Consider the following 21,576-nt stretch of genomic DNA (forward strand, 5'->3'; position numbering starts at 1 on the left):
GAGATGCAGGTCTGCTCTGGGCCCTGCAGTAGGGCTCTCTGCTCTTGAGCTATCATAACTCAAAACCCAACTGAGACTATGAAGAAGGTGCTCAGAAGACAGACACTGCAGGACATGGCGGGGAACTAGCCAGTCTCCTAGTGTGGTGGGAGCATATCCCAGGCTTCCACGGGTGTTTGCTCACTGCGGATGCTTCTGCAACATGCCAGGCAGAGCACGTGAAAAATGCTTAAAGCTAACTGCTTTACAAAGCTTTTTTGGATCAAAAAGGAATGAAACAGATCCAGCAGGGGATGTAGGACAAAGAAAAATCCACAGGGGACAGAGGAACATTCCTCAGTGCTCTTTGAGGGAAACACTTCAGCAACACATGCCATCAGCATGCACTGGGAGGATGTTCAGCATAGCTATTATGGGGAACACAACATCTTCCTCTGTCCCCTGCACTAGGGACTCTGGGATTCATGTGTGGTCTGTAGTTGTCATAATGTTATTTCCTGTGTCCCTCCATGTGTAATAACTTAATGGCATTTTACCAAAAGCTGATGGAGGAATTAACTTCAGTTTAGAGAGGAAATAAGGGTTAAGTCCCCCTTACACTACATCTGGATCCAAGCTTCTCTAATGCTGCCCAAGCCCATTCTCTTTCTTTTGCTGCTTCTGACAGCACAGCCACTATAGATCAGCACAGAGGACCATTATGGCAGAAATCCCACCAAAACACAGACCATCTGGGCTTTCCTTTTTGATGAAATTATAAGACAGAAAAAAAAATAATAAAACAAAATATATCCTCTTTGCAAAACCAGGCAGGTCTGTGTGCTGCAACCACTGAATTTGATCTTTTTACCCCAAGGGTGAGAGATTCATTTGTATTGGCTCAAATTGTTCTTTTCAGAAAAGGGCAGGCTGGATCTGAAGACATCCAGTTAGAGAATCTGCAACAAGTGTTGGACATTTGTCTTTTGCTTTGACACTTGTGCCTTTGCATTTTGCTGGTCTGAATTCCTACTCGCCAGGCATTGTCTTGCCCTCTTCTGCTGGACAGAAAGTCTTAATCTTCCTGTTCTTCTCACTGTAACTAAATAATCTCTCAGAAGTCTTTCCAATTATTCAATCAAACTGTCAACATAAGCCACTGCCTCAGCTCACTGCTTTTGCTCTTTTGTCCCCTATCCATGTTTAACGTCCCATTTAGAACAAGGAGGAAGCATAAAACACTCTGGTTTCTACAGCAATGGCTGCAGCTTCATGTGCTCTTGACTGGATAAGAGAGCATATACTTGGCCGGAACTCAATGAAGGCAACAGAAGTACAAAACGTTCCTTAGCATGTCCAGGAGGGAAGCTGTAGGCAACCTTCAGAGCCTGGGAGCTGAGTAATCCAATTTCATAAACATGACACTGTTTTCTTCCCCCTTGGATGTCTTATTTAGCTTTACTGAATGTAAAAGGAGATGGTTGCATTCTCATGGAGATACCATTATACCAGGCTACGACTTACAGTCTGCAAGAGCTTCAACAAAGTACTGCACTGACTGCTACACAAGCCATCTGCTGTTAGATATCACATTTGATATGCCCCAATAGTACATTTACATTGCAATTTTGAGTAGATGGTCTTGTAGCAATGGGTGTAGCAGAAAGAGTGACCTTTTGTGAAAGCTGCAAATCAGGCACCAGCTGTATCTGCACTGTCCCTGGTTTGCTGCCTACAGGTTTGGTCAGTGCCAGCAAGTCATGATGTCTTAGACCCTGTTTCTGGCTCATTACTCATCTTAGAGCCAGCCACTTCCTATCTCAGTTCATCCTACCTCCTGTCTTGGTAGCAGAGAGAGGTATTGTCATGGCAAGGGGAAAGCAGAGTGCCACAGAAGGCAGCTGGGCAATCACAGCCAGGTGATGACCATCACTAGGGTCATTCTTGAAGAACCTTGACATCTGGCACCCTCCACTACCATTTCAATAGATATTTCTGAGCTTTCCATGTTCCAAATATCATTGCACTACCTAAGAGATGAATATGGAAGTTCAGATTAGAACCCAGAGGTTCCTCCAGAGGTTTTGCATTTCTTCAGCCTCTTTCAGCTGGCTTCTACCTAGAGAGAAAGTACCTGATACAGCGAAGTCAGTCTAACAATTTACCCCTCTCAGAAGGGGGCAGAACCAATGCTCCATCTCTTTCCCCTTTGTCAACACCTGGTCCTCCCTGCCAGCCATTCTCCCACCCTTTCACTTGTGGGTCTCTCCTCTCTTCTGATCAAAGAGAAAAACAATTTGACTTCCTAGTCATCAGAACTCAGCACAACTGAAAGTAAAGTAATTGGCAGAGGGAACACCTGGGTAGGCAAGACAGGTAAGTCATCCTATTTTATTTTATTGCAGTTCAGCTACAACTTCTACGGTGAAAGTTTCATGACATATTGGCAGAGGGGATGCAGGGATGTGGGTGTCAGTTGGGAAGTTCATACATGCAAGTGCAGCTCATCCCATGCCCACAGAAGAAAAGGATCTAGGAACAAAATGGAATAAAAACAAGATTGAACTCAGCTCATGTGGCAAAAATCTCACTGAAGATCTGCCCTTGTTCAGGCCTTGGAGGTCTGCCCTTGGTGATTCTCCTCTGTAGCTGGTCGTCACTCAGAAAAACCCTTGGGCATTGAATTGTTTGGGCCTCAAGGAGAACTTCATTTGACCCAATTTGAAAAGTCACTCCCTAATTCTCTGTGTAGTCAGTGGGGCTGAGTATGATTCATCTTCCCTACAGTAACTCCACACCACCAGATTAACTGTGCCCCATTGGTACCTGCTTTTCTCCACCCAGGAAGACTGGGTACAGCCACCTGGAGTTTAAAGTGAAGAAGTGAACCTGGTCCCAGTGACAGAGAGAATAGGAGATCCCATCAGTTTGGTGTGAGCGATAGCCAGGTTAGGAAGAAAGATAAATCAATGTGTTCTGAAACTTTGACGCTGCATAACAGCACCCAGCATGTCCTGGTCCTTGCACCCATCTCATCATCCTGATGAATCTTCACATGCCAAAGTATTTCTCGTCTTAATCTAGACCTGTTTGTACTGACACTATTTGAACTTCCCTAAAGTCTTTCATATCCAAGAACTTATACTCTTCTGAAACCTGGTAGCAACCACTGTAAGGGCCCACGGACCTGACAGTCCCTGCCAGACCAGACCAAGGAGTGCACAAATGGTAGCACTGAATTTCATCCATGTTCAGGTTAATTCCTGTATATTGCAGAGCTGGGTGTTCATTTTTGACAGGGCTGTCTAAAGGAGGATGTTTCTCGCAGATGAGAGCTGCCACCTCCGTCCTGTCAGAAGGCATGAGATATAAATCTCTGCAAATAGACTAGTGTGTGAATTCTGTGTCTAACTAGCAACAGAGTTCATGCATGTTTAAATCTGAGGTTGTTTTCTCCTTGTCAAAATACAGTCTACTAGTTTGCCTTGGCAGCAAACACAGGGAACGGGCAGGTACCACTGAAATGCTGACCAAAAGTGAGATTCTGCTGTAATTATTTTAGAGGTATTCATCATCTTGTGTCCTCATACAGCTGCTGAGGCATAGGGATTTGCAACCTACACAATTGTCCCAGGAGCTGTGCTCTCCCTTCCTTCTCCTTCTCAGTCCCAAACTGTGTTTCCTTCTCATGCAGCCTCTGCCAGCACACTCCTGCCTCACTCCCAGATATAAAAGCTGTGCCTTTGAGGGTATAGATACTTTCCCTTCTGCCTTTAAATCTGAGCTTGTTACAGGCCAAGGATAGCAGTGCTGGTGGGAAGAGACCCTCAGGGTCCGCAGTCCAATTTTCTGTGGGGCAGGGCCATCCCCAGCATCACTCCAAGGCAGCTGGGGTCTTGTCCAGCTGAACCCTACAAACCCCTTAGGATGGAGATCCCCCCAGGGCAAGAGCACCCTCCAGCAAGGGGAATTTTTCCTAATGCCAATCTGAACTTCAAAACCCAGCTTGTTATATCACCCAGTACCGTGGGAAGAGTTTGGCTCCATCAGATTTGCAACTTCCCCACATAGAGTTGTAGGCCTTTTTAGACACCCTTCAGCCTTCTCTTGTCCATCCTAAACCAGCTCAGTTCCCTCCTTATCTCGCTGCACAACATGCTCTCAACCCCTGACCATCATGATCTTATCTGTTGGAGACCATCCACTTTCTTTACATCTCTAGTTCACCTAAAAGGACCTAAAACTGCATGCAGAGTTCCCAGTCTGGTGTCACCAACACCAAGAGAGTACAATAATTTCCCTCGATGTGCTAAACCCACACTGACAAAGCCCAGTAAGTGGTTTGCCTTGTTGGTGTCACAAGCAACCACTGATTTGGGTACAAACCAGACATGTTGAGCCATTTCAGCGGTAGGAACTATGAATGAACCAGAAACAAATGACTCCCACAATCTTTACATCTTTTAATCAACTGTTTAAAAATTATTTAGTGCTGCAAGGATTTTAACCCTCGAATGGCTGAACCACCATGGTGATGAAGACACTTTTTTCAGCTGGATGCCTCCATCTTCTTTTCTGCACTTGCTCTTCTCCTCAACCCTAAAATTCACAATCTTTGAGTGAGAGCTCTGCCACTCCTTGCATCTGCTCCAATTGCTTGCAAGTCATTGCCTCCTCCCATGCCCACCAGAGTGGATCTCCTTGGAGTGCTGTGCATCAAGGATGTCACGAAATATGTGCCCATACCCTGCCCAAGAAGGAGTGATGCCTATGGCATCAGACAGCACCACCCTAACACCTGGCTATTTACCATCCCCTCAGATTATGGCCAACTGCAATGGCCAATGTGGGATGGCAGGAGCAGTTCATGTTAAGTATCAAATGTGCAATAATTTTGGTTCACATCTGGCATTGTTGGGACCACCGTGGGCTGTTACATCATGGAGCTGTGTGAACCATCCAGCACACAGCTACTTGGTGACACTGTTTAGCGGTCCTTAAAGTCCTTACAGCAAGGCTAGCAGCATCCAAAAAAAGCAACCACCATGGGTCACAGGTATTTCCATTTGAAGACACAACTCTCCAAACACCACCCAGTGGCATTTTTATCTTGCCCAAATGATGTTGGCCAATCAGCAGTTTCAGAGCACAAGGCTTCCTCTAGTACATTTTGTTCAAGCCAGACCCAGGGGGACAGGTTGCCTTGCATCCAGGAGCTACACAGCCCAGTGCTCACCAAGGGTTGGCTCGTACATTTGGAGGTGATCTAGATGAAGACTGTGGAGTGACTGTTAGTGAGTCCTTTCTGCCAAAGATGGTCCATGATGTGCAACAGATTTCCATTGTCTGAGAGGGGGAACATGAGTGTGAACAAAAGCCCTAACCTCAAAATTAGAGCAGACCAGTCTTCAGTGGAAAAACACCTGATTCCGAAAGCTTGCATACTGAGAATCTACTTTATAAGGAGATGGTCCCCTCCTAGAATTAGTGTCCTATCACCAGAACATTGACCTCAGACACCGAAATTTGCATCTCCTTGGCAGAGGTGGGATTCAGTCATCTCTCACATGCCACACACTCACCCCAAACCAAATGTGTCAGTGGAAGAGAGCATTGTTGCTGCTCAATGCGTGGGAGCTCAGCCAGGTCCAGGTGCTTACATCCTCTGACTGCCTGTAAAATAGTCCAGCAGACAGAAGATGGGGATTAGCACATTCCTACCTTGTGATTAGCAAGGGACATTATCTGCAAAATGCAGGCATTTGAAGTGGTAAATACTATGCAGATTATTTGGTAGGTTAGTGGGTTATTGAAGAAAATACATTTGGAGATTAAGTGTTGAAATAACTGACCACACCATCAATGTGTAACTTTTACATTCAGCTAAGAAACCATTTCATGATATAAACCCTGAATGAATGTCTGGCTTCTGAGTGAAGTATCTTCCTTGCACCCCTATATGCCTGTAAGCTTCGCTAAGCCTGTGAGTGTGGATGCAACTTATAAGGGGAAAGAGGGAAACCACATCCCACTCACAACAGTGACTTTTTTTTTAGAGTAGAGGAAGAAAATTAAAAAAAAAAACAAAAAACAAACAACATAGGACAGCAGTTTTTAGGAGGGACGCTTTATTGTTACAGGGCATCATTTGGCAATTTCTTCTAATGATTAAAAACATACAGTGGGAACTACATAAAATGGTGGTTGATATTGAATGTAAACATGAATGTGAACACTCACAGAGGTCTACCTGAACTGAGCAGAGCAAGCTCCTCCCCTGCTACCTCCTTCCAATGCTCATCTTGATGTTTCCTTGAGTCTCATCCTAGCTTTTTCCTTCTCTGGCTTTCCCTTCTTGCCATATAACAATATCCATTGCCATTCTTCCCATTCTTATCTCTCTGGGATTAAATACTCAGAGGTTAAAGTAATTCTGCAGTCTGCCTACATGGCGAGCCTTCTCTTGCCTTCTCTGCCATCCATCCACTGGCACTTCATCCATATTGCCTGAATTGGCCCCTTTTCCCTAGTGCATGAATATACTTTTTTCCTGCTGCAATGTTTCTGTCAACCCACCCTTTGTCAGACCCATCACCCTACTCCAATGCAGTTGGTAATAGTCTGGCACAAGGCTTGTTGAGCCCTTAGGAAACTGGCTGGGGACCTCCCATCTCATAGAAAACAGAAAAAAATGTCTTCTTTACATGTTGATGTTGGGGCTGAGTTCACCCGTCCAACTCTGAGTGGTCCAGACCTTTCCAATGCAGGATTTTGGAAGGACACTTCCCTCGGTCCTTCCTTTCCTGACAGATTTGAGGATGAGACAATTTAGCAATCAGCCTTAACATAATGCAGCAGTTCATGTTCAGCCCAGCAATGCTCTAGTCTAGGCTGTCCCCTGGGTCACTGGGTCACTGGAGTACTCCCCAGATGGCAACATGACTGCTGCTAACAGCTGCGAATCCACCAGCTCGGGAGTGCAGGGGGATCTTCCTCCCCAAATTTTACATGTCTGCAGTCAGGCTTGGTATTCAGCCGCCTCAGCCAGGCAGACCCATACATCTGCTCAGAGGAATCACACTCTCCATCTCTCCTCAGAGGCTGCTGCTGGCCCAGGTATATTCTTCTCCTGTATGAAGCCAGCCTCCGGTGACCCTGAGGCAAGTTTTTTGACATAAGTGGTGTTTAATTTTTTTCTTTACTCTTCATCCACATTTTTCCATCTTGTGTACTGCTTGACTTTCCAAGATCTGGCAGTAGCTCCTAGGATCACAGTGCAGGCAGAACAGTTAGTTTGGCCTCTTCTGTGTATATCAGCTGATGCCAGTGGATTGAGTTAGTGTCCCACAGCCTAGGCTTTCCCAGCTTGTTTCCTGTTAGGCATAACATCAGCAGATGACAGTTCACTAGTGTCCCTCTGTGATCTGGCAGCTCTTCATACTTAGCAGGACCTGATCTGCTAGCCTCTTGCAAAAGATATTTCACAATCTTGGACATTGTTTCGAAAACACACAGATGACAGGCAGGATGGAAACATGCTCACAGCAAGCCCAGGTGTGAATTCAGAGTGCATCAACCTCTGTACTCTTCAGCAACAACATGCTCATGTGCTTCATGCTGCAAGATTCATGGAGAGTAGCCAGAGGGCTTGCAATTCCTTCTTTAGTGAAATCATGGTACTTTGCCCCACTTTGAGAAGCCCCTAAACTAGTGCCATTGTCATGTGATAGTCAACTGTAAGAATGGCTTTATTGAGCTTGGCTTCTTTGTTACTTGCAATACTTTTGAGTGATAGGTCACAGGGAAATTAGACCATCACTGCAGAATGACCAGGCCATTTGGTATTCGGCCAACGTGAATAAGGCTTTTTGTTTGACTTTGTGTAGATATAGTCTGTGATGTGTTTCAGTTTCAACATCAGTGTTGATAGCAAACTAAAATAAAATACTAGCCCTTCCTTCTAATTTCTCAAACCCTAAGCAGCCTTCTTTTTTGCATCTCTGTAGCACCTGAGAATTCATCATTCTGATATCTCAAAACACAAGCACATGCACCAATGATACCTCTCTCAGAGGATCATAATCATTAAGAGCTTTCCCCTTGTCTTTTTCTGGAAATAATCAACATTTCTCTGTGAACGAAGCAGGTTGCCAAATTTCTAACCAGCTGGTGCTATGAAACATGTGCCCCTAAACAACATGGGCTGGCCACCCCTGGCCTCTGCTTGAGCCTCCCATGGGTCACTTTCCCAGCACTGGGAAAGTCTTTCTGTCCTGCAGTGCTTGGAGGAAGGATTAAGCCCTCCTTGAAGGGGATTTCTGTAGCTGTAAATAGTAGACAATAAACTTACGGAGCACCACTTTGTTTTATGGACAATAAACAAAAATCATGTATGAGGGACCTAGAGGGATTGAAACACCCCGAGATGTTCCTTTGGGAGAGCTCCCAGATGGATACTTAGCCTATTTCTAAGCAACCATGGCTTTGGGAGAAACTCTAGGTGAACATTTGCCTTTGTAAAGGTTTTAGAAATGTTTCTGGTCCTCAGGTGTGATTAAATTAAGGCAGAATCTTAATTGGGCAGAAACTGGCCTTGTGGGCTGCTTGATTTTGTGCAGATCATGCAGTTCATACAAGCTAGTTAATGAGACAATTTGCAAACACACCAAGTGGAAAAAAGCCCTCTTGTTCAAGAGTTCACATCACACTGCCGTGTAATGTCTACAGAGCATTTCAGGGGCTGTAATACAGCAAAACTACATCCATGCTCATGCCCATGAGACTTGCCCTCATCTGGGGGATCAGCTTCTAATGCTTAGGCAGTCGAATCTCTCTCTCTCATATGAATTTTCTGTCTGCTTTTTAGAGCTTAACAATGACTGCAAAGTTTGGTGGAGAGTCTGTGGTAATTGTGATATCTCATACCAGGGACAGAAGGGACCACCCCACAGAAAAGTTCAAAACTCAAGGCATGTTCAGCACAGATTAAGTAGCTTTGTGATTTTTAGTAGATTTGTGAACAAAGACGTGGGATCATTAATAATATCCAGTTCTCTAGTAAAATATAGTGTTCCTTATTCAAATTCTGTTGTCTTTTCATCTGATCTGCCTATTCAGTCAAGACTTGGCATTTCTCAAGCTCCTATGTGCATATATATATTGCATGTTTTTACTTGCAAAAATATCCCTCATGTTGCTCTTGATCTTTAGAGAAACCCCAAAATTTGTGTTTTACTCTATTCACAAAGAGCTGTAGTCAGCAATCTGCAAGAATTAAAATATTTGAATATTATACCCGACATAATACCCCCTCTAAGGTCAGGCAGCAGAATAGAGTTAGCAGCTGGAGGCACTTTGTATATAAGGGCACCTCTGACAAAGTTATCTGCTGGGCTGAGACCCATGAGCTAGGCTGAGCTAGTCAGACAGCTGAAAATGTACCATAACGGAACCAACAAGGTCTGGATGTCTGGCTGGAAAACTTTTGTTTAACATGCAGTGTTGTGACATCAGCTTGCAGAGATTTTGTACAGCCCTTTCTTACCTGGAAAGCAAGTGTGTGATGATGCCCCTGCTAGGAAGGGCAAAATACCTTCTTTGGTAGCTGGGAAGGTCTCACACAGCACTAAAAAGAAACAGAAATGAATGAAATGAAAGAAACAGAATGAAAACTGCTGTCTCCCAGTGTGCTTTTCAATGTATCAGCTCTACACCACTGAGCACCGTAAAATGGTGGGATGCCAGCCTGTACAATTGTCCATTTTAAGCAGAACATGGCCCAGAACTGGAAAATGCCAAATACATCTAAAAATGGTACAAAGAAAAATCCTTCAGGCAGAGAAAGTTTTTCTCTAAGACAGCAGGTGGCAAACAAGAAACCTGAACTGTGATCTGCTTTTGTCCTGCTGATTCCTAGTTTTCCCAGTGTGTTATATATATTGCAGGGATCCATATGGGGGCACTGAAAGGATGGTAGAGGGCACAAGAAGAACTGACATTTTCCTTGTAATGTTATGCTGCAGTGACTTTAGTTGCTGTGGGAGGGTGGTTTAAAAGAGTCTCCTTTCTACCAGGTCCTTGGTGCCCTCAAGGATTATTTCTAGCCATGGATCTCAAAGAGTTTAGGAAAAGCACTTGTTATTTAATCAGTTCTGAGACAGAGAGAAAAGGTGGCTATGCCATGTCCCCCAGCACTCACACAGCAGACCCATGAACTTGGCTCTCTGTGCAGGTCAGCCCAGGCTCCAGGATAGGAGGCAGCCAAAGAAAGTCGGAGCTTCCAAGCACATCGCACTTACTAATGTATGTATGTCCCATAGGCCCAGTGATTGCTGTGACCTCACTTCAGCACTGGAATCACCACCACCGGCATCATCTGCGATGTTCACAACCATGTATTTCTGCATGGCCCTTTAGGTCTGCTGGGAGCTCCCAGGATGATAACACAAGTTCCTTTTATTGAGTTAGTTAAGGGAAATGTCACAGTGTTGTACAGGATCCCCAGAGCATGTTTACATTTCCATGGGAGATCCATCAGAGGAGACAAGGAAGAGCTGCAATGTTGGGAGTGTCCAGCTCCTTAGGACAGGACGCACTCTTGGAGACGTGCAGTTCTACTGCCCAAAGCTTTCCTGCCCACCTGGCCAGAGGGCTGGTGAGGTCCACAATATGGTGGGAAAAAATGGAAAAAAATGCTATGAAGATTCAGCTGTTTTCAGCTGCTGAGTTTGGAGCTGGAAAGAGCTCCTTTACAGCACATTGCAGCAGCAAAACCCAGCTCTGACAGGCAGCCTGTGGAGCATTGTGCTGTCCTGAGGGTCCTGGGCAATGCAGCTTCCACTTTCTTGCAGAGAGAAAAGGAGAAAAGAAATGTCCTAGCAGCTTTTGCTCTTGCTGGCAGAAAACCTTTCTTAGTGTTCATTCTAAAAATTCCATAACATAAAAATTCCAAACATTGCAAACATAAAAATTGTATATGTTTTGGTGCAATTCTAATGTGATCAAATCCTGCTCCTGTCAAATACTATTAGGTTAAATTTTTCTCGTTACCATGTGTTTGTCCAACCAGTGGCCCAAATAGATGAGTGTGTCAGTCATCTCTGTAGGAAGGATGAAGCTGAGATGGCACATTATCTTCCACACTGAAGCAGTGCGAAGACATGAGTCACCTCTTCAAGGACGCACCTATCCACAAGGGTCTGCAGAAGCCCATCTCCTTCCAGGGCTTCAAAAGTTCATCCCTGACCAATGGGAGTCATGGAGGGTCAACTCGAGGCTGCTGGATCCATTGCTCTGCCCACTCTAGTGCTATTGGACGGGAACAAAAGGAGTCACTGGCTTGACAGACAGTGTCGGGACTCCTGAGAGATTTAAGGGATTAAGCAGAGAAAGAAAAAAGGGATTTCCCATGTGTTTGCCATAGGCACTCATGCTCCTTGTGTTGTGCACTGTGCTCACACGCACACGCACAAAAGCCTACCTTTATGTGCACATCTGTCCACTCACACTTGTACACACAGGGATGAAAGGGAGTCCCCCAGACAGGCAGAGCTGTCTGGCTTTTATGACTTCTGCCCTCGAGCATGCAAAATGCCTGGGTTGTGAGTCGATGCTGGGAAAATACGTCGCCTCCTGTGGGTAAAGCTGGGACCAGTGGAGCAGGGATACAAAATGGCTATTTCCCTTTGACGCAATGGGAACTAGAGAAATGTAGGCTCTGATAGCAAGGAAGGATGCCAACATGGAAAGAAAGACAGGAAAGTGTGGGGCCTGTTTCCCTGAAGGATTGCATTGGGTTTACGTGGCAAGGGTTTGGTAGCAGGGGGGCTGCAGGGGCGGCCTCTGTGAGAAGAGTCCAGTAGCTGCCCCATGTTAGATAAGGGCCAGCTCCAAAGGGACCTGCTGCTGGCCAGAGCCAAGCCAATGAGTGGTCTTGGCTGTGCCTCTGTGAGAGCAGACTTAAAGAAAGAAAAAAAATAAAATCTGCTGCACAGCAGCAGCTGGGAGAGACGAGTGAGAAAATGTGGAGAGAACCAGCCCTACAGCCACCAAGGTGAGAGCAGCAGGAGGCCAGGAGGTGCTCCATGCACAGAGCAGAAGATCCCCTGTGGCATGTGGAGAGGCCCCTGGTGGAGCAGGCTGTCCCCCTGCAGCCCACGGGTCCCACACGGAGCAGATCTCCACAGTGCAGCCTGTGGAGGAGCCCCCGGGGGAGCAGGTGGCTGTGGCCTGAAGGAGGCTGCGGCCCATGGAGAGGACCACAGTGGAGCAGGCCCTGGGCCAGAGCTGCAGCTCGTGAAGAGGAGCCCACGCAGGAGCAGGGGTTCTGGGGGAGCTGCTGCCCATGGGGGACCCAGGTTGGAGCAGTTTGCTCCTGACAGATGGACCCCATGGTACGGAGCCATGTGGGAGCTGTTCTTGAAGAGCTGCTGCCTGCGGGAAGCCCACACAGGATCAGTTCAGGAAGGTCGAAAGCTTGTGGGAGGGACCCAACTTTGGAGCAGGGGCAGAGAGTGACGTGAAGGCATGGCAGAGTTGAAGCATTACAGACTGGCCACAACCCACATTCCCCGTTCCCCTGCACCGCAGAGGGGGAGGATGTAGAAGAGGGTGGATGGGGGGAAGGTATTTTTAGTTTGCCTTTTGTTTCTCACTACTCTCATCTGTCATTAGTTGGTAATAAATTTCATTAATCTCCCTATTCTGAGTCTGTTTTGCCCATGACGATAATTGGTGAGTGATCTCCCTGTCCTTAACTCAGCCCATGAGCCTTTTTTCATTGTATTTTCTTGTCCTGTTCTTTTGAGGAGAGAGAGTGAGAGAGCGATGTGGTGGAGCTGAGCTGCCCACTGGTGTCAAAGCACCCCAGAGATCAAATTTACCATCCAGATAAGAAATTAGGACAAGATTTTTGTTGGTGAGCCGCAGCACCACTAGCCTGCACGTGTGACATGGGGTGGAGCCCATGGCCAGCACACCAGGCCAACTCACCACCACCACTGCTGCGAGAAACTTCTGCCGCAGGCACAGCCTTGTGACCTCTGACACTGAATACAGACTTCACCTCCAACACTGCGTAAAACAGAGCAGAGAATCTCTGAACAGATGAATCGTCTGCAAGAGCAGATGTCTGGGGGAAGGCAACTCAAGCACCCTGCTTCTTTCCACTACTGCTGGCCCTGCTGGATGTATGATGAGGTTAAGATTACTCACAACTGTTGCTTGGAGCTGACAGGTCTTCGCAGCAATGCTGAGTCTTCCCTGATCAAATTTCACTTGGTGGGAGTTGGAAGCACAAAGCAGCTCTGGGAACCAGTCCTCGTGTGCTGCCTGTTACACTGTGCTGCCTCCCAACGGTATCTTCATGCCCCTCTGCTGTGTGTCCTTCTGCTGGGCGTTGGAGATGGAGTCAGAAAATTATACCCTGTGCTCTGCCCTGAAGTGTTGGCAGCTGCAGAACTGTCCTGCTGTGGGGTTTCTGAGCAGGGGAGGTGCAGGAGAAATGGGCTGAAATGACTTCTCTCCATAGCTGGTACCCTGGGATTTCCTTTTCATCCTACAATCTTTAGGGTGCAATTAATTCAACCACTTACGGGTGTCAAATCAGCAACAAGGGCTCTCCCAGAGCCATTTAGTGTCCAGTGCTATCCCCAGCAAACCAACTTCTTACTGCACTTGCTGATCCTACAACAAGTTCTGGTGAAGATCCCCATGTTTCTATGGGACATGCGTCAGGCCTAGGCATCCTCCAGGGCAAAGTGAGACGTGGGGTGAGGAAAACAGCAGAAGACACTCAGCTCATTGGGGCAGGGGTCTCTGCCATTTCCATCTGTTTGTTTAACGTCCAAAGTAATGACCCTGGGAATTGGCTGAGACTTCTACAGCATATTGCTCAGGTGCAATCTCAGCATTTGAGCTGGGTATCAGGATATATTAGTGCAAATAGCCTCTCTGGGTGCCATGGCCAATTTGGGGCTAACTGTTGAGTCATTTGCAACCTTTTGAAAAGTGATGTTTGGCAGTTATTGAAACAAGCACATCTGCTTTATCATGAGCATTTCAGGACAAGCATAGTCAAACACAGGTCCCATAAGGCAATGGCATCTCTATCCTTGGTGGTTTTCAAATCCTAGAAGGACAAGGCCCTGAGAAACATAATCTAGCTTTAAAACTGGCCTTGCTTTGGGCAGAAGATTGGACTGGAGACCTCCTGAGGTCTCTGCCAACCTGAATTAATCTGTGGCTATAAAATGATTGATTAGCTCACAAGCATTCTTCAGGTATGAGTGGGCAGATTAGGAAAGAAAAAAATATTGGGAGGAATGGTTCATGCCCCAGATTGTGATGCCATTCAAAGGGAACTCTACAGACTGGGCAATGGAACAGGAATGTCATGTAACAGGAATGTTGTGCGGTTCAACCAAGGAACCTGGGGAGAAATAACCCCATGCAGCAATGCAGGCTGAGGGCAGGCCAGCTACAAAGCAGTGTGCAGAAAAAGACACCTCATCTGGCATCCTCTATTCAACTCTCAGCTCCCCAGCAGAAGAGAGATATGGACATATTAAGTCAAAGCTCTTTGGCATTTGCCCATGATAGCATCTGGACTGAGATTTCTGTACTGGAAGCAACTGAGTGCTTCAAGTCTGCTCCTTTACAGAGCCACCTGCTCATTCACAGGTTTTACCACATGTTCTGGACATAGACTGAAGGGGGCTTGGATGCTAAGCAGCAGTAACTGAAGGACTATCCTCGTTTTTGCGTAATAGCAGGTATCTTTTTCAGCAAATATGTCTTCACCTTGCACTGACCATTTCTGGACAAATAAACAATCTGATCCACTTATTTCCTGCTTGGGAGCTGACAGCTCCTTAGACCAGTAGGAAAATATCTGGTCCAATCTGCGCTCCAGCACCTTCACCATGCATCTCCAGCCTCCTCTCTGGCTCACAGCTGCAGCTAGAGGCTGATGTCCATCAGGGTGGAACCATAGTGGTTCAACATCTGCTGGGACCATTGAGAGGCTCGACCACATGACATTGACATGCCTGACTCCAGACCAGCCCCTCTCCAGTAGGTGGTGATGAACTCAGCATTAGACAGGACACTTCCCACACTGGCCAAATTTTAGAAACCCTCATGTCAGTGTCTCCTGACAGCCCAGCCTCCCCTTGGTACAGCTCCCTGCAGGGCATTTGTCAGATCCATCAGCCCCTTGGGGAAGTCTCAGATACTTGGGACCACTGTGAATGGCTCTAGGTGCTTCCATGTAGGGAGCTGAATCCCTCCCTCTGTGTCCACAAAGGATGATGAATTAATGCATGCACTTCTACAGCCCAGGGTATCTTCAGGTGTGAAAGTCCTTCAGTGCTATTCAGTAGGAAGTCTCTTGTTTTCTTGCAAAATCCCTCTTTTTCAGGACTCTCACTCTCCCTGGACTATTGGTTCATCCTGACTTATCGAATTTCCCTGGGGATGGATGCAGGGACAGGAAGAATGATGCCAGCTGGTTTCCCACCCCTCACATTGTTCTCTCTCCTTTGCAGGTCCCTCGCATTAGGCCAGCAGTACAGCTCCCTGGGGTCCCAGCCCATCCTCTGCGGCTCCATCCCTGGCCTCGTCCCCAAGCAGCTCCGCTTCTGCCGGAACTACATAGAAATCATGCCCAGCGTGGCCGAGGGGGTGAAGCTGGGCATCCAGGAGTGCCAACACCAGTTCCGAGGCCGCCGCTGGAACTGCACCACCATTGATGACAGCCTGGCAATCTTTGGGCCCGTCCTGGACAAAGGTAAACAGAGAAGTCGGGGGCTTGGGGGGGATGCAGCTGCCATGGCAGACAGAGCTGTCTCGTTTCCATTTGGTTTTCAGCCACAACACACCCTGAACATCCTGCTGGGAACACACTGAGACTGTTGGGAAAGATTCTGATGTCCTAGCTTTCAACCCTAATTTCTCCAGTTTCTTTCTTCCATAGAACAAAATGATTTTCCCTCTCCTCTCTCCAAACACAAGTGCTTGCTCCTCTTCAGCATTTCCTCCTGAAAGGCCACCTTTCCTGATGCACAGACCGGGAACACTGGAAACGTGTTGATGAGGCACAATAAGGTTGGAAATCCCAGTGAGGTCTGGGCGTTACACTGAGAAAAGTGAGATGTTGGGCACCAAGATAGCTAGGCACCTCTAACACTAGCTGCAGAGAAACGCAGTCTGAAAGGAGACTGCTGGAAGACTTTGTTGCGAGAACCAAACTAGAAATGTCTTTCTGAAGGCGACTGCTCAAATGCAAGAGGAGACGTATGAAAGCCAGGATGTCCATCTCATGCCTTCTCTTGACACCATGCTGAGGGACAAGCGACATTGGCAGACAATACCTTGGTTTCACAGCTTTGTAAATACAACCAAAACCATTTCTAAAGCTTAGCTTCATTGGTGTCAATACGCCCTGAATTACTACAATCCAGTGAAGTCCATGTATTCAAAGAATTCATGTATTCAAAGAAATTATTCTTACAGTGCTACTTTGGAAAGGGGAACCTCATGGTACAGCTGGAGAAATTAGGGTTGAAAGCTAGGACTTTAGACTACTTCCTAAGAGCCCCCTGCAGTGTACATAACTGTGAATCTTTACTACAAACTTACAATGTTCTGCATGTAAACGGTTTATGTTTTTTTTCAAGATTCAACCTTCCAATAACAGTGCAGTTTCCTGAAATATCAGTAGCATATTTCAAAGGAAATGACTCATCTGGATTAAAATAAGATTCTTTATTGAAATGAGGATTGTGAAGTCACATTAGAGTGCTAATAGGGACCATGAGATTCAATTTCTTTGTGCTTTGCCAGGATGATTTTGGGATAACTGCTATATTTACAATCAATTTGTCACCAAGGCTTGTCACACTCTAACTTGCTGCCTAATAAATACATGTCCTAAACTTCAGCACTTACAGGATCAGAAATTCTTAACTTCCCTTAAAACTACCATAAAAATTTTAAGCATGTTATGAAAGAACTATTATAGCATTCAGGCAATGAAAAATCTCTCACCACCATTTCTGTCATCATTAAAGCACTAAAAATTTGGATTTGAACCATTCTCCCTTTAATGAGCAAACTGAACTTTGAATTTATGAAGAATATTTTAAGATTCTTTCAGCTGCAGGGACTAGAGCAAAACCTCATATGCTAACATGCCTCAACATTTCCATGCAGTCCAAGCTGACAAAATAAAATATCACCTATAGCTCCAAAACTCTTCTGACAGAAGAAAAATTATTGAGCATATTTGCTATACAGCTTTCCTGATCAACCCATGATGTATCAATAGTCTTCTAGATTGTATTGCCAGGAATTAGCTTGAAAAACATATTAATTCTCACGTCTTACTAACATGTAAGTAGAACGGTTAAAAATAAACTATATCATCCAGAAATCATGATACATCCAAGTCCAAGCCACTTGATTGTGGTTATTATTTACATTTTTAAAATGTGCTAATGTCTTTTCACTGCTGTCTTGATAATTAATGAGCAGAGAAGGGTTTGGATTAATTTCATCTAGGTACCAATGAGTAACCTTAGGTAGTACTCAGCAATTCCCAAGGTTTGCAGCATGAGTAGCTGCAGGGAAAAATGCAGTGTTTTCAGCCATTTTTCTCAGCTGAATTAAGAGCTAATGTTGGCAATAAAAATGTTTTTGTCCTGCCAATAGAACACATTGGCTGTGATGAACCTGGGGACCAACACTGCTTGTCCCTGCTGAGGGGGCCGTGGAAGAGGTTGACGGACACATCTGTTTTGTTCATAACATCACTGTCTCCTGGGCTGTAGTCCCACCTTCCCTAGCTGCAGCAACAACAAAATCAAGAGTTGTAAGCCCATAACACAGAATCAAGATCTACAACCCCCACCTGTGTGTTTTACACCCAGCCAGACCCTGAGCACCTGTAGTGATTATTGCCGCATTCAACTTGTTGGCTTTCAGGTAACCACAGTCCTAGCCAGGACACACAGGGGGGTGTAACCCCACAAATTAAGAACCATTAATTAATAGTAAAGCTCAAACTAAGATCACAATCGTTATTGCAGTTTGCACTGCACACTAGACCAATAGACACCAAATAAGAAGCCCAAAATAGCCCATATTTAAGCTATGATAACTACCTGGATGAAATCACTTCTAAGTATCAGAGTGACATTTAGGTTAATGTCATTTATTTCTCCCTTTGGTAGATTGAAAAAAATTTGGTGTTATAGAAAAAAAAACTTCAAAGGTGTATTTCTCACTATAGTAGCACAGAAAATCATTTCTAATACAGGTTGAAAAGAAATTGGGGATAATTCCATTTTAAAGGAACTATGAAAATATTAATTACAGTCGCTTCCATTCAAGCAAAGCTTAGTCTAAAGAGCAGAACAGTGCAGGAAAACAAGGGAGCCATGTGCTGCAGCTCAGCTGCACGGACCCCTCGCACGGCACACAGGTTGTGCCACAAGGCCTCTTCTTGGTTGCTCTGGGCTTTGCCTCCCTCTGGGCACATCACTCAAGCACTGGCATCCATCCTTGAAACAGTCGGAGGGATTCCTGCCCCTGGGTCTTCTCACAGCCTCCCATCGCATCCCCATTTCGCTTCTCGTTCCAGCTGCCCCATAGGACTCTAATCTCCTTCTGCAGTCTCTTGTGTGGCTTCAAACTCATTGGCATTACAGCACAGCAGAACCCCTGGGGGCTGAAATGCTCCTGTTCATGGGCTGCTGAGCACCAACATCTGCTGAGGGCTCTGCCTTGAACAACCTGGTTTCCACCCATGTGCCACTGCCCTACCCAAAATTCCAGCTTACAGGGGCAGCAGTAGCTGGCAAGCCTTAGATTTCCTCAAGCCACTGATTATCTTCCTTAGAGTTATCTTTTTTGCATGTCTTTTTTTTCTAACCTGGGCTACAAAAAAAAAAAAAAAAGCAAGGCAAGAAAAAAGAAAAGAAAAAAAGAAAAGAAAAGAAAAGAAAAGAAAAGAAAAGAAAAGAAAAGAAAAGAAAAGAAAAGAAAAGAAAAGAAAAGAAAAGAAAAGAAAAGAAAAGAAAAGAAAAGAAAAGAAAAGAAAAGAAAAGAGAAGAGAAGAGAAGAGAAGAGAAGAGAAGAGAAGAGAAGAGAAGAGAAGAGAAGAGAAGAGAAGAGAAGAGAAGAGAAGAGAAGAGAAGAGAAGAGAAGAGAAGAGAAGAGAAGAGAAGAGAAGAGAAGAGAAGAGAAGAGAAGAGAAGAGAAGAGAAGAGAAGAGAAAAGAAAAGAAAAGAAAAGAAAAGAAAAGAAAAGAAAAGAAAAGAAAAGAAAAGAAAAGAAAAGAAAAGAAAAGAAAAGAAAAGAAAAGAAAAGAAAAGAAAAGAAAAGAAAAGAAAAGAAAAGAAAAGAAAAGAAAAGAAAAGAAAAGAAAAGAAAAGAAAAGAAAACCCCAGAATCTGGGGTAAGATGGTAAGATCATGTTTTTACAAGCAAATTCTCCGGCATGATTTATACTGCAGGTGTGCAGTCTGGGGCAGCTTTAGGACAAAGAGGGAAGAAAAACCTGCTTCCCTCTCTCTCTCTCTCTTCTCCCTCTCTTTTTTTCTTAAAATAAGGTCATTTTTTATTAAAAGACAATGTCTGTTCCAGCCAAGTCCTACACCAAAGCCAAGGCTGAGCCAACAGCCACGTGACTCACTGCCACGCTGGGACAGCGAGCAACAATTCCCTGTGTTAGCGATGAAATCTGGGATTTTGGCTGAAGCACAGGGCCCGAAAGCAGCCTCTTGTGAGTGCAAGGGGCGGGATGGCACCGCAGGCACCTGGTGACCATCTCCAGGACGGAGGAGAGGCCACGGGCAGGGCTGGGCCTGCAGGACCAAGCTCAGCAGTAGCCTCAGCAGCCTTGCCTGCTTCTCCACCTCTTGCGCACCAGGGGATCCGCTCTTCCCCCATCTCCTCGTGAAGCAGCCGCCCTTTGCTCGCTCTCCAGGAGGATGTTGACGGCTCTCCAGAGGGTGCTCCTCAGCCCTGAGGCAGGCTCGAGCCCGCTGCAGGTTCCACCGGTCCTTCGCTTGCCGTGCGTGGCCGTGAGGAGCGTGGCGGTGGCCGGGCCAGGTGCAGAAAGGCAGCTGGGCCCAGGCTGCCTTCGGGGTCCTTGTGCGTTTGGCTAAGCCCCTGACACGAGCTGTGAAAAGGCAGGCAGACCGCACCAAGATAACCCATGGCTTTTCTCAGCCATGACACTTGCAGTCATTTGCATCTAAACAGGGGTGTGTGGGATCAGGGGCCGTCTTGATATAAACTCAACAGCTTAAAGGGAGGGGGAGGGAAAGGAGAGAGGGAGAGAGAAAAATAAGCTTATACTGATGAGAAAGAGCTAAGCTTCCTCCCCTACTGTGAGGCAGGGCGAGCGATACCATCCCAGCACTGCAGTCGTTTCAAATTGCTGCACCATTCACACGCCCTTTAGCCATTCTGATCCGGTGGCGGGGGGCTGGGGAGAGCCATCAATAGGGATTTCCCAGCCCGGCTGGCGGGATTGGAGGGTGACGGCAGGACAGGGGAACATTGCCCCGTTGCTACGAGGTGCTCCTGGGGAATGCCAGTGCTCTGTGCCGTGGGTACGCTGGCCGGCGGAAACATTCTGCATTATGCTGGTAATACAGTGTGACACCGCGGGAACAATGGCAAATTGAGTGTCCCAGCAGGTAACGGGCCTGGCTGGGAGACAGTCGCAGTGGTGCACTGTCAAGATCGCTCTAATCCTCCCTCGCGAGCCCCTCCCCTGGTTCTGGGAACTCTGCTCCCTCATTTCATCTCTGGGAAATTCTCCCTGCTCCTCGCCCAGACCCAGGGGAGAATTTCAAGGCGACGCATTTGTGTTCGCAGCTCGCTCCCCGCCACCCCCTCCCTGCCCCAATGCCGCTTGCAGGGGCTGGCTTGGAGGCGTTGGGGTCCGGCGGCCATCGAGTGGCCCCCGGTGCACGCTGTGCCACTGCCCGGTGAGCACGGTGCGGCCCAGCTGAGCTCATGGGGACTGTCCGCAGCGCAGCGCCGACACAGCCGCTGTCACACAGCCCGCTGTCCCAGTGCCACGCTCTTTAAAGAGAGACCTTCGAAACACGCAGTGGCTCTTCGGCCTGTGCCCATTGCTTTTCCCTACCCTCAGGGTACAAAGCAAAGGCATGTCAGAAAGCAGAGTGGTTGGTGTCCTCCCCCTCTGCCCCCAAGCTGTCCTGGTTTGAGGCCAGAAGGGCTCACGAGCTCATCTAATCTGATCTGCTTTAGATCACAGGCCACCCAAATAGCCTTTGTCAGGCTGAAAAACTTGAGTTAGATCAGTGATTTTCAACCTGTGGCCCACAGCCCCCAGTGGTCCCCCTATGAGCAGCATTAAAAAATAACTAAGGGAAACAGGCTTTGCCTTGGCAGACAGAGGCTGGATCTCTGCTGGCATATTGGACACAGGGATGGCAAGGAGAGAAGAATTTGAATTATAGAAAGTGAAAACTATGGCACAATCCCACCAGCAAAGACAGGATTGAGCAGCCCTGATTTAGGGCTATGTTTGGCATCATAGATCTGAGCTCCCAACATCAC

General features: G+C 46.5%; 1 protein-coding gene across 1 annotated transcript in view; it reads left to right on the top strand.

Annotated features, from left to right (window-relative positions):
* The window catches only part of WNT3 (Wnt family member 3), a 51,666-nt gene that overhangs the window by 21,663 nt on the left and 8,427 nt on the right, over window positions 1-21,576 (top strand). The window contains exon 2 of the mRNA XM_080565088.1: window positions 15,525-15,766. Coding sequence (XP_080421214.1) covers window positions 15,525-15,766 — 242 coding nt within the window. The remainder of the gene's footprint in view (window positions 1-15,524; window positions 15,767-21,576) is intronic.

The sequence above is a fragment of the Anser brachyrhynchus genome (genome assembly GCF_964034855.1).
Source record: "Anser brachyrhynchus genome assembly, chromosome: 22".
Lineage (NCBI taxonomy): Eukaryota > Metazoa > Chordata > Aves > Anseriformes > Anatidae > Anser > Anser brachyrhynchus.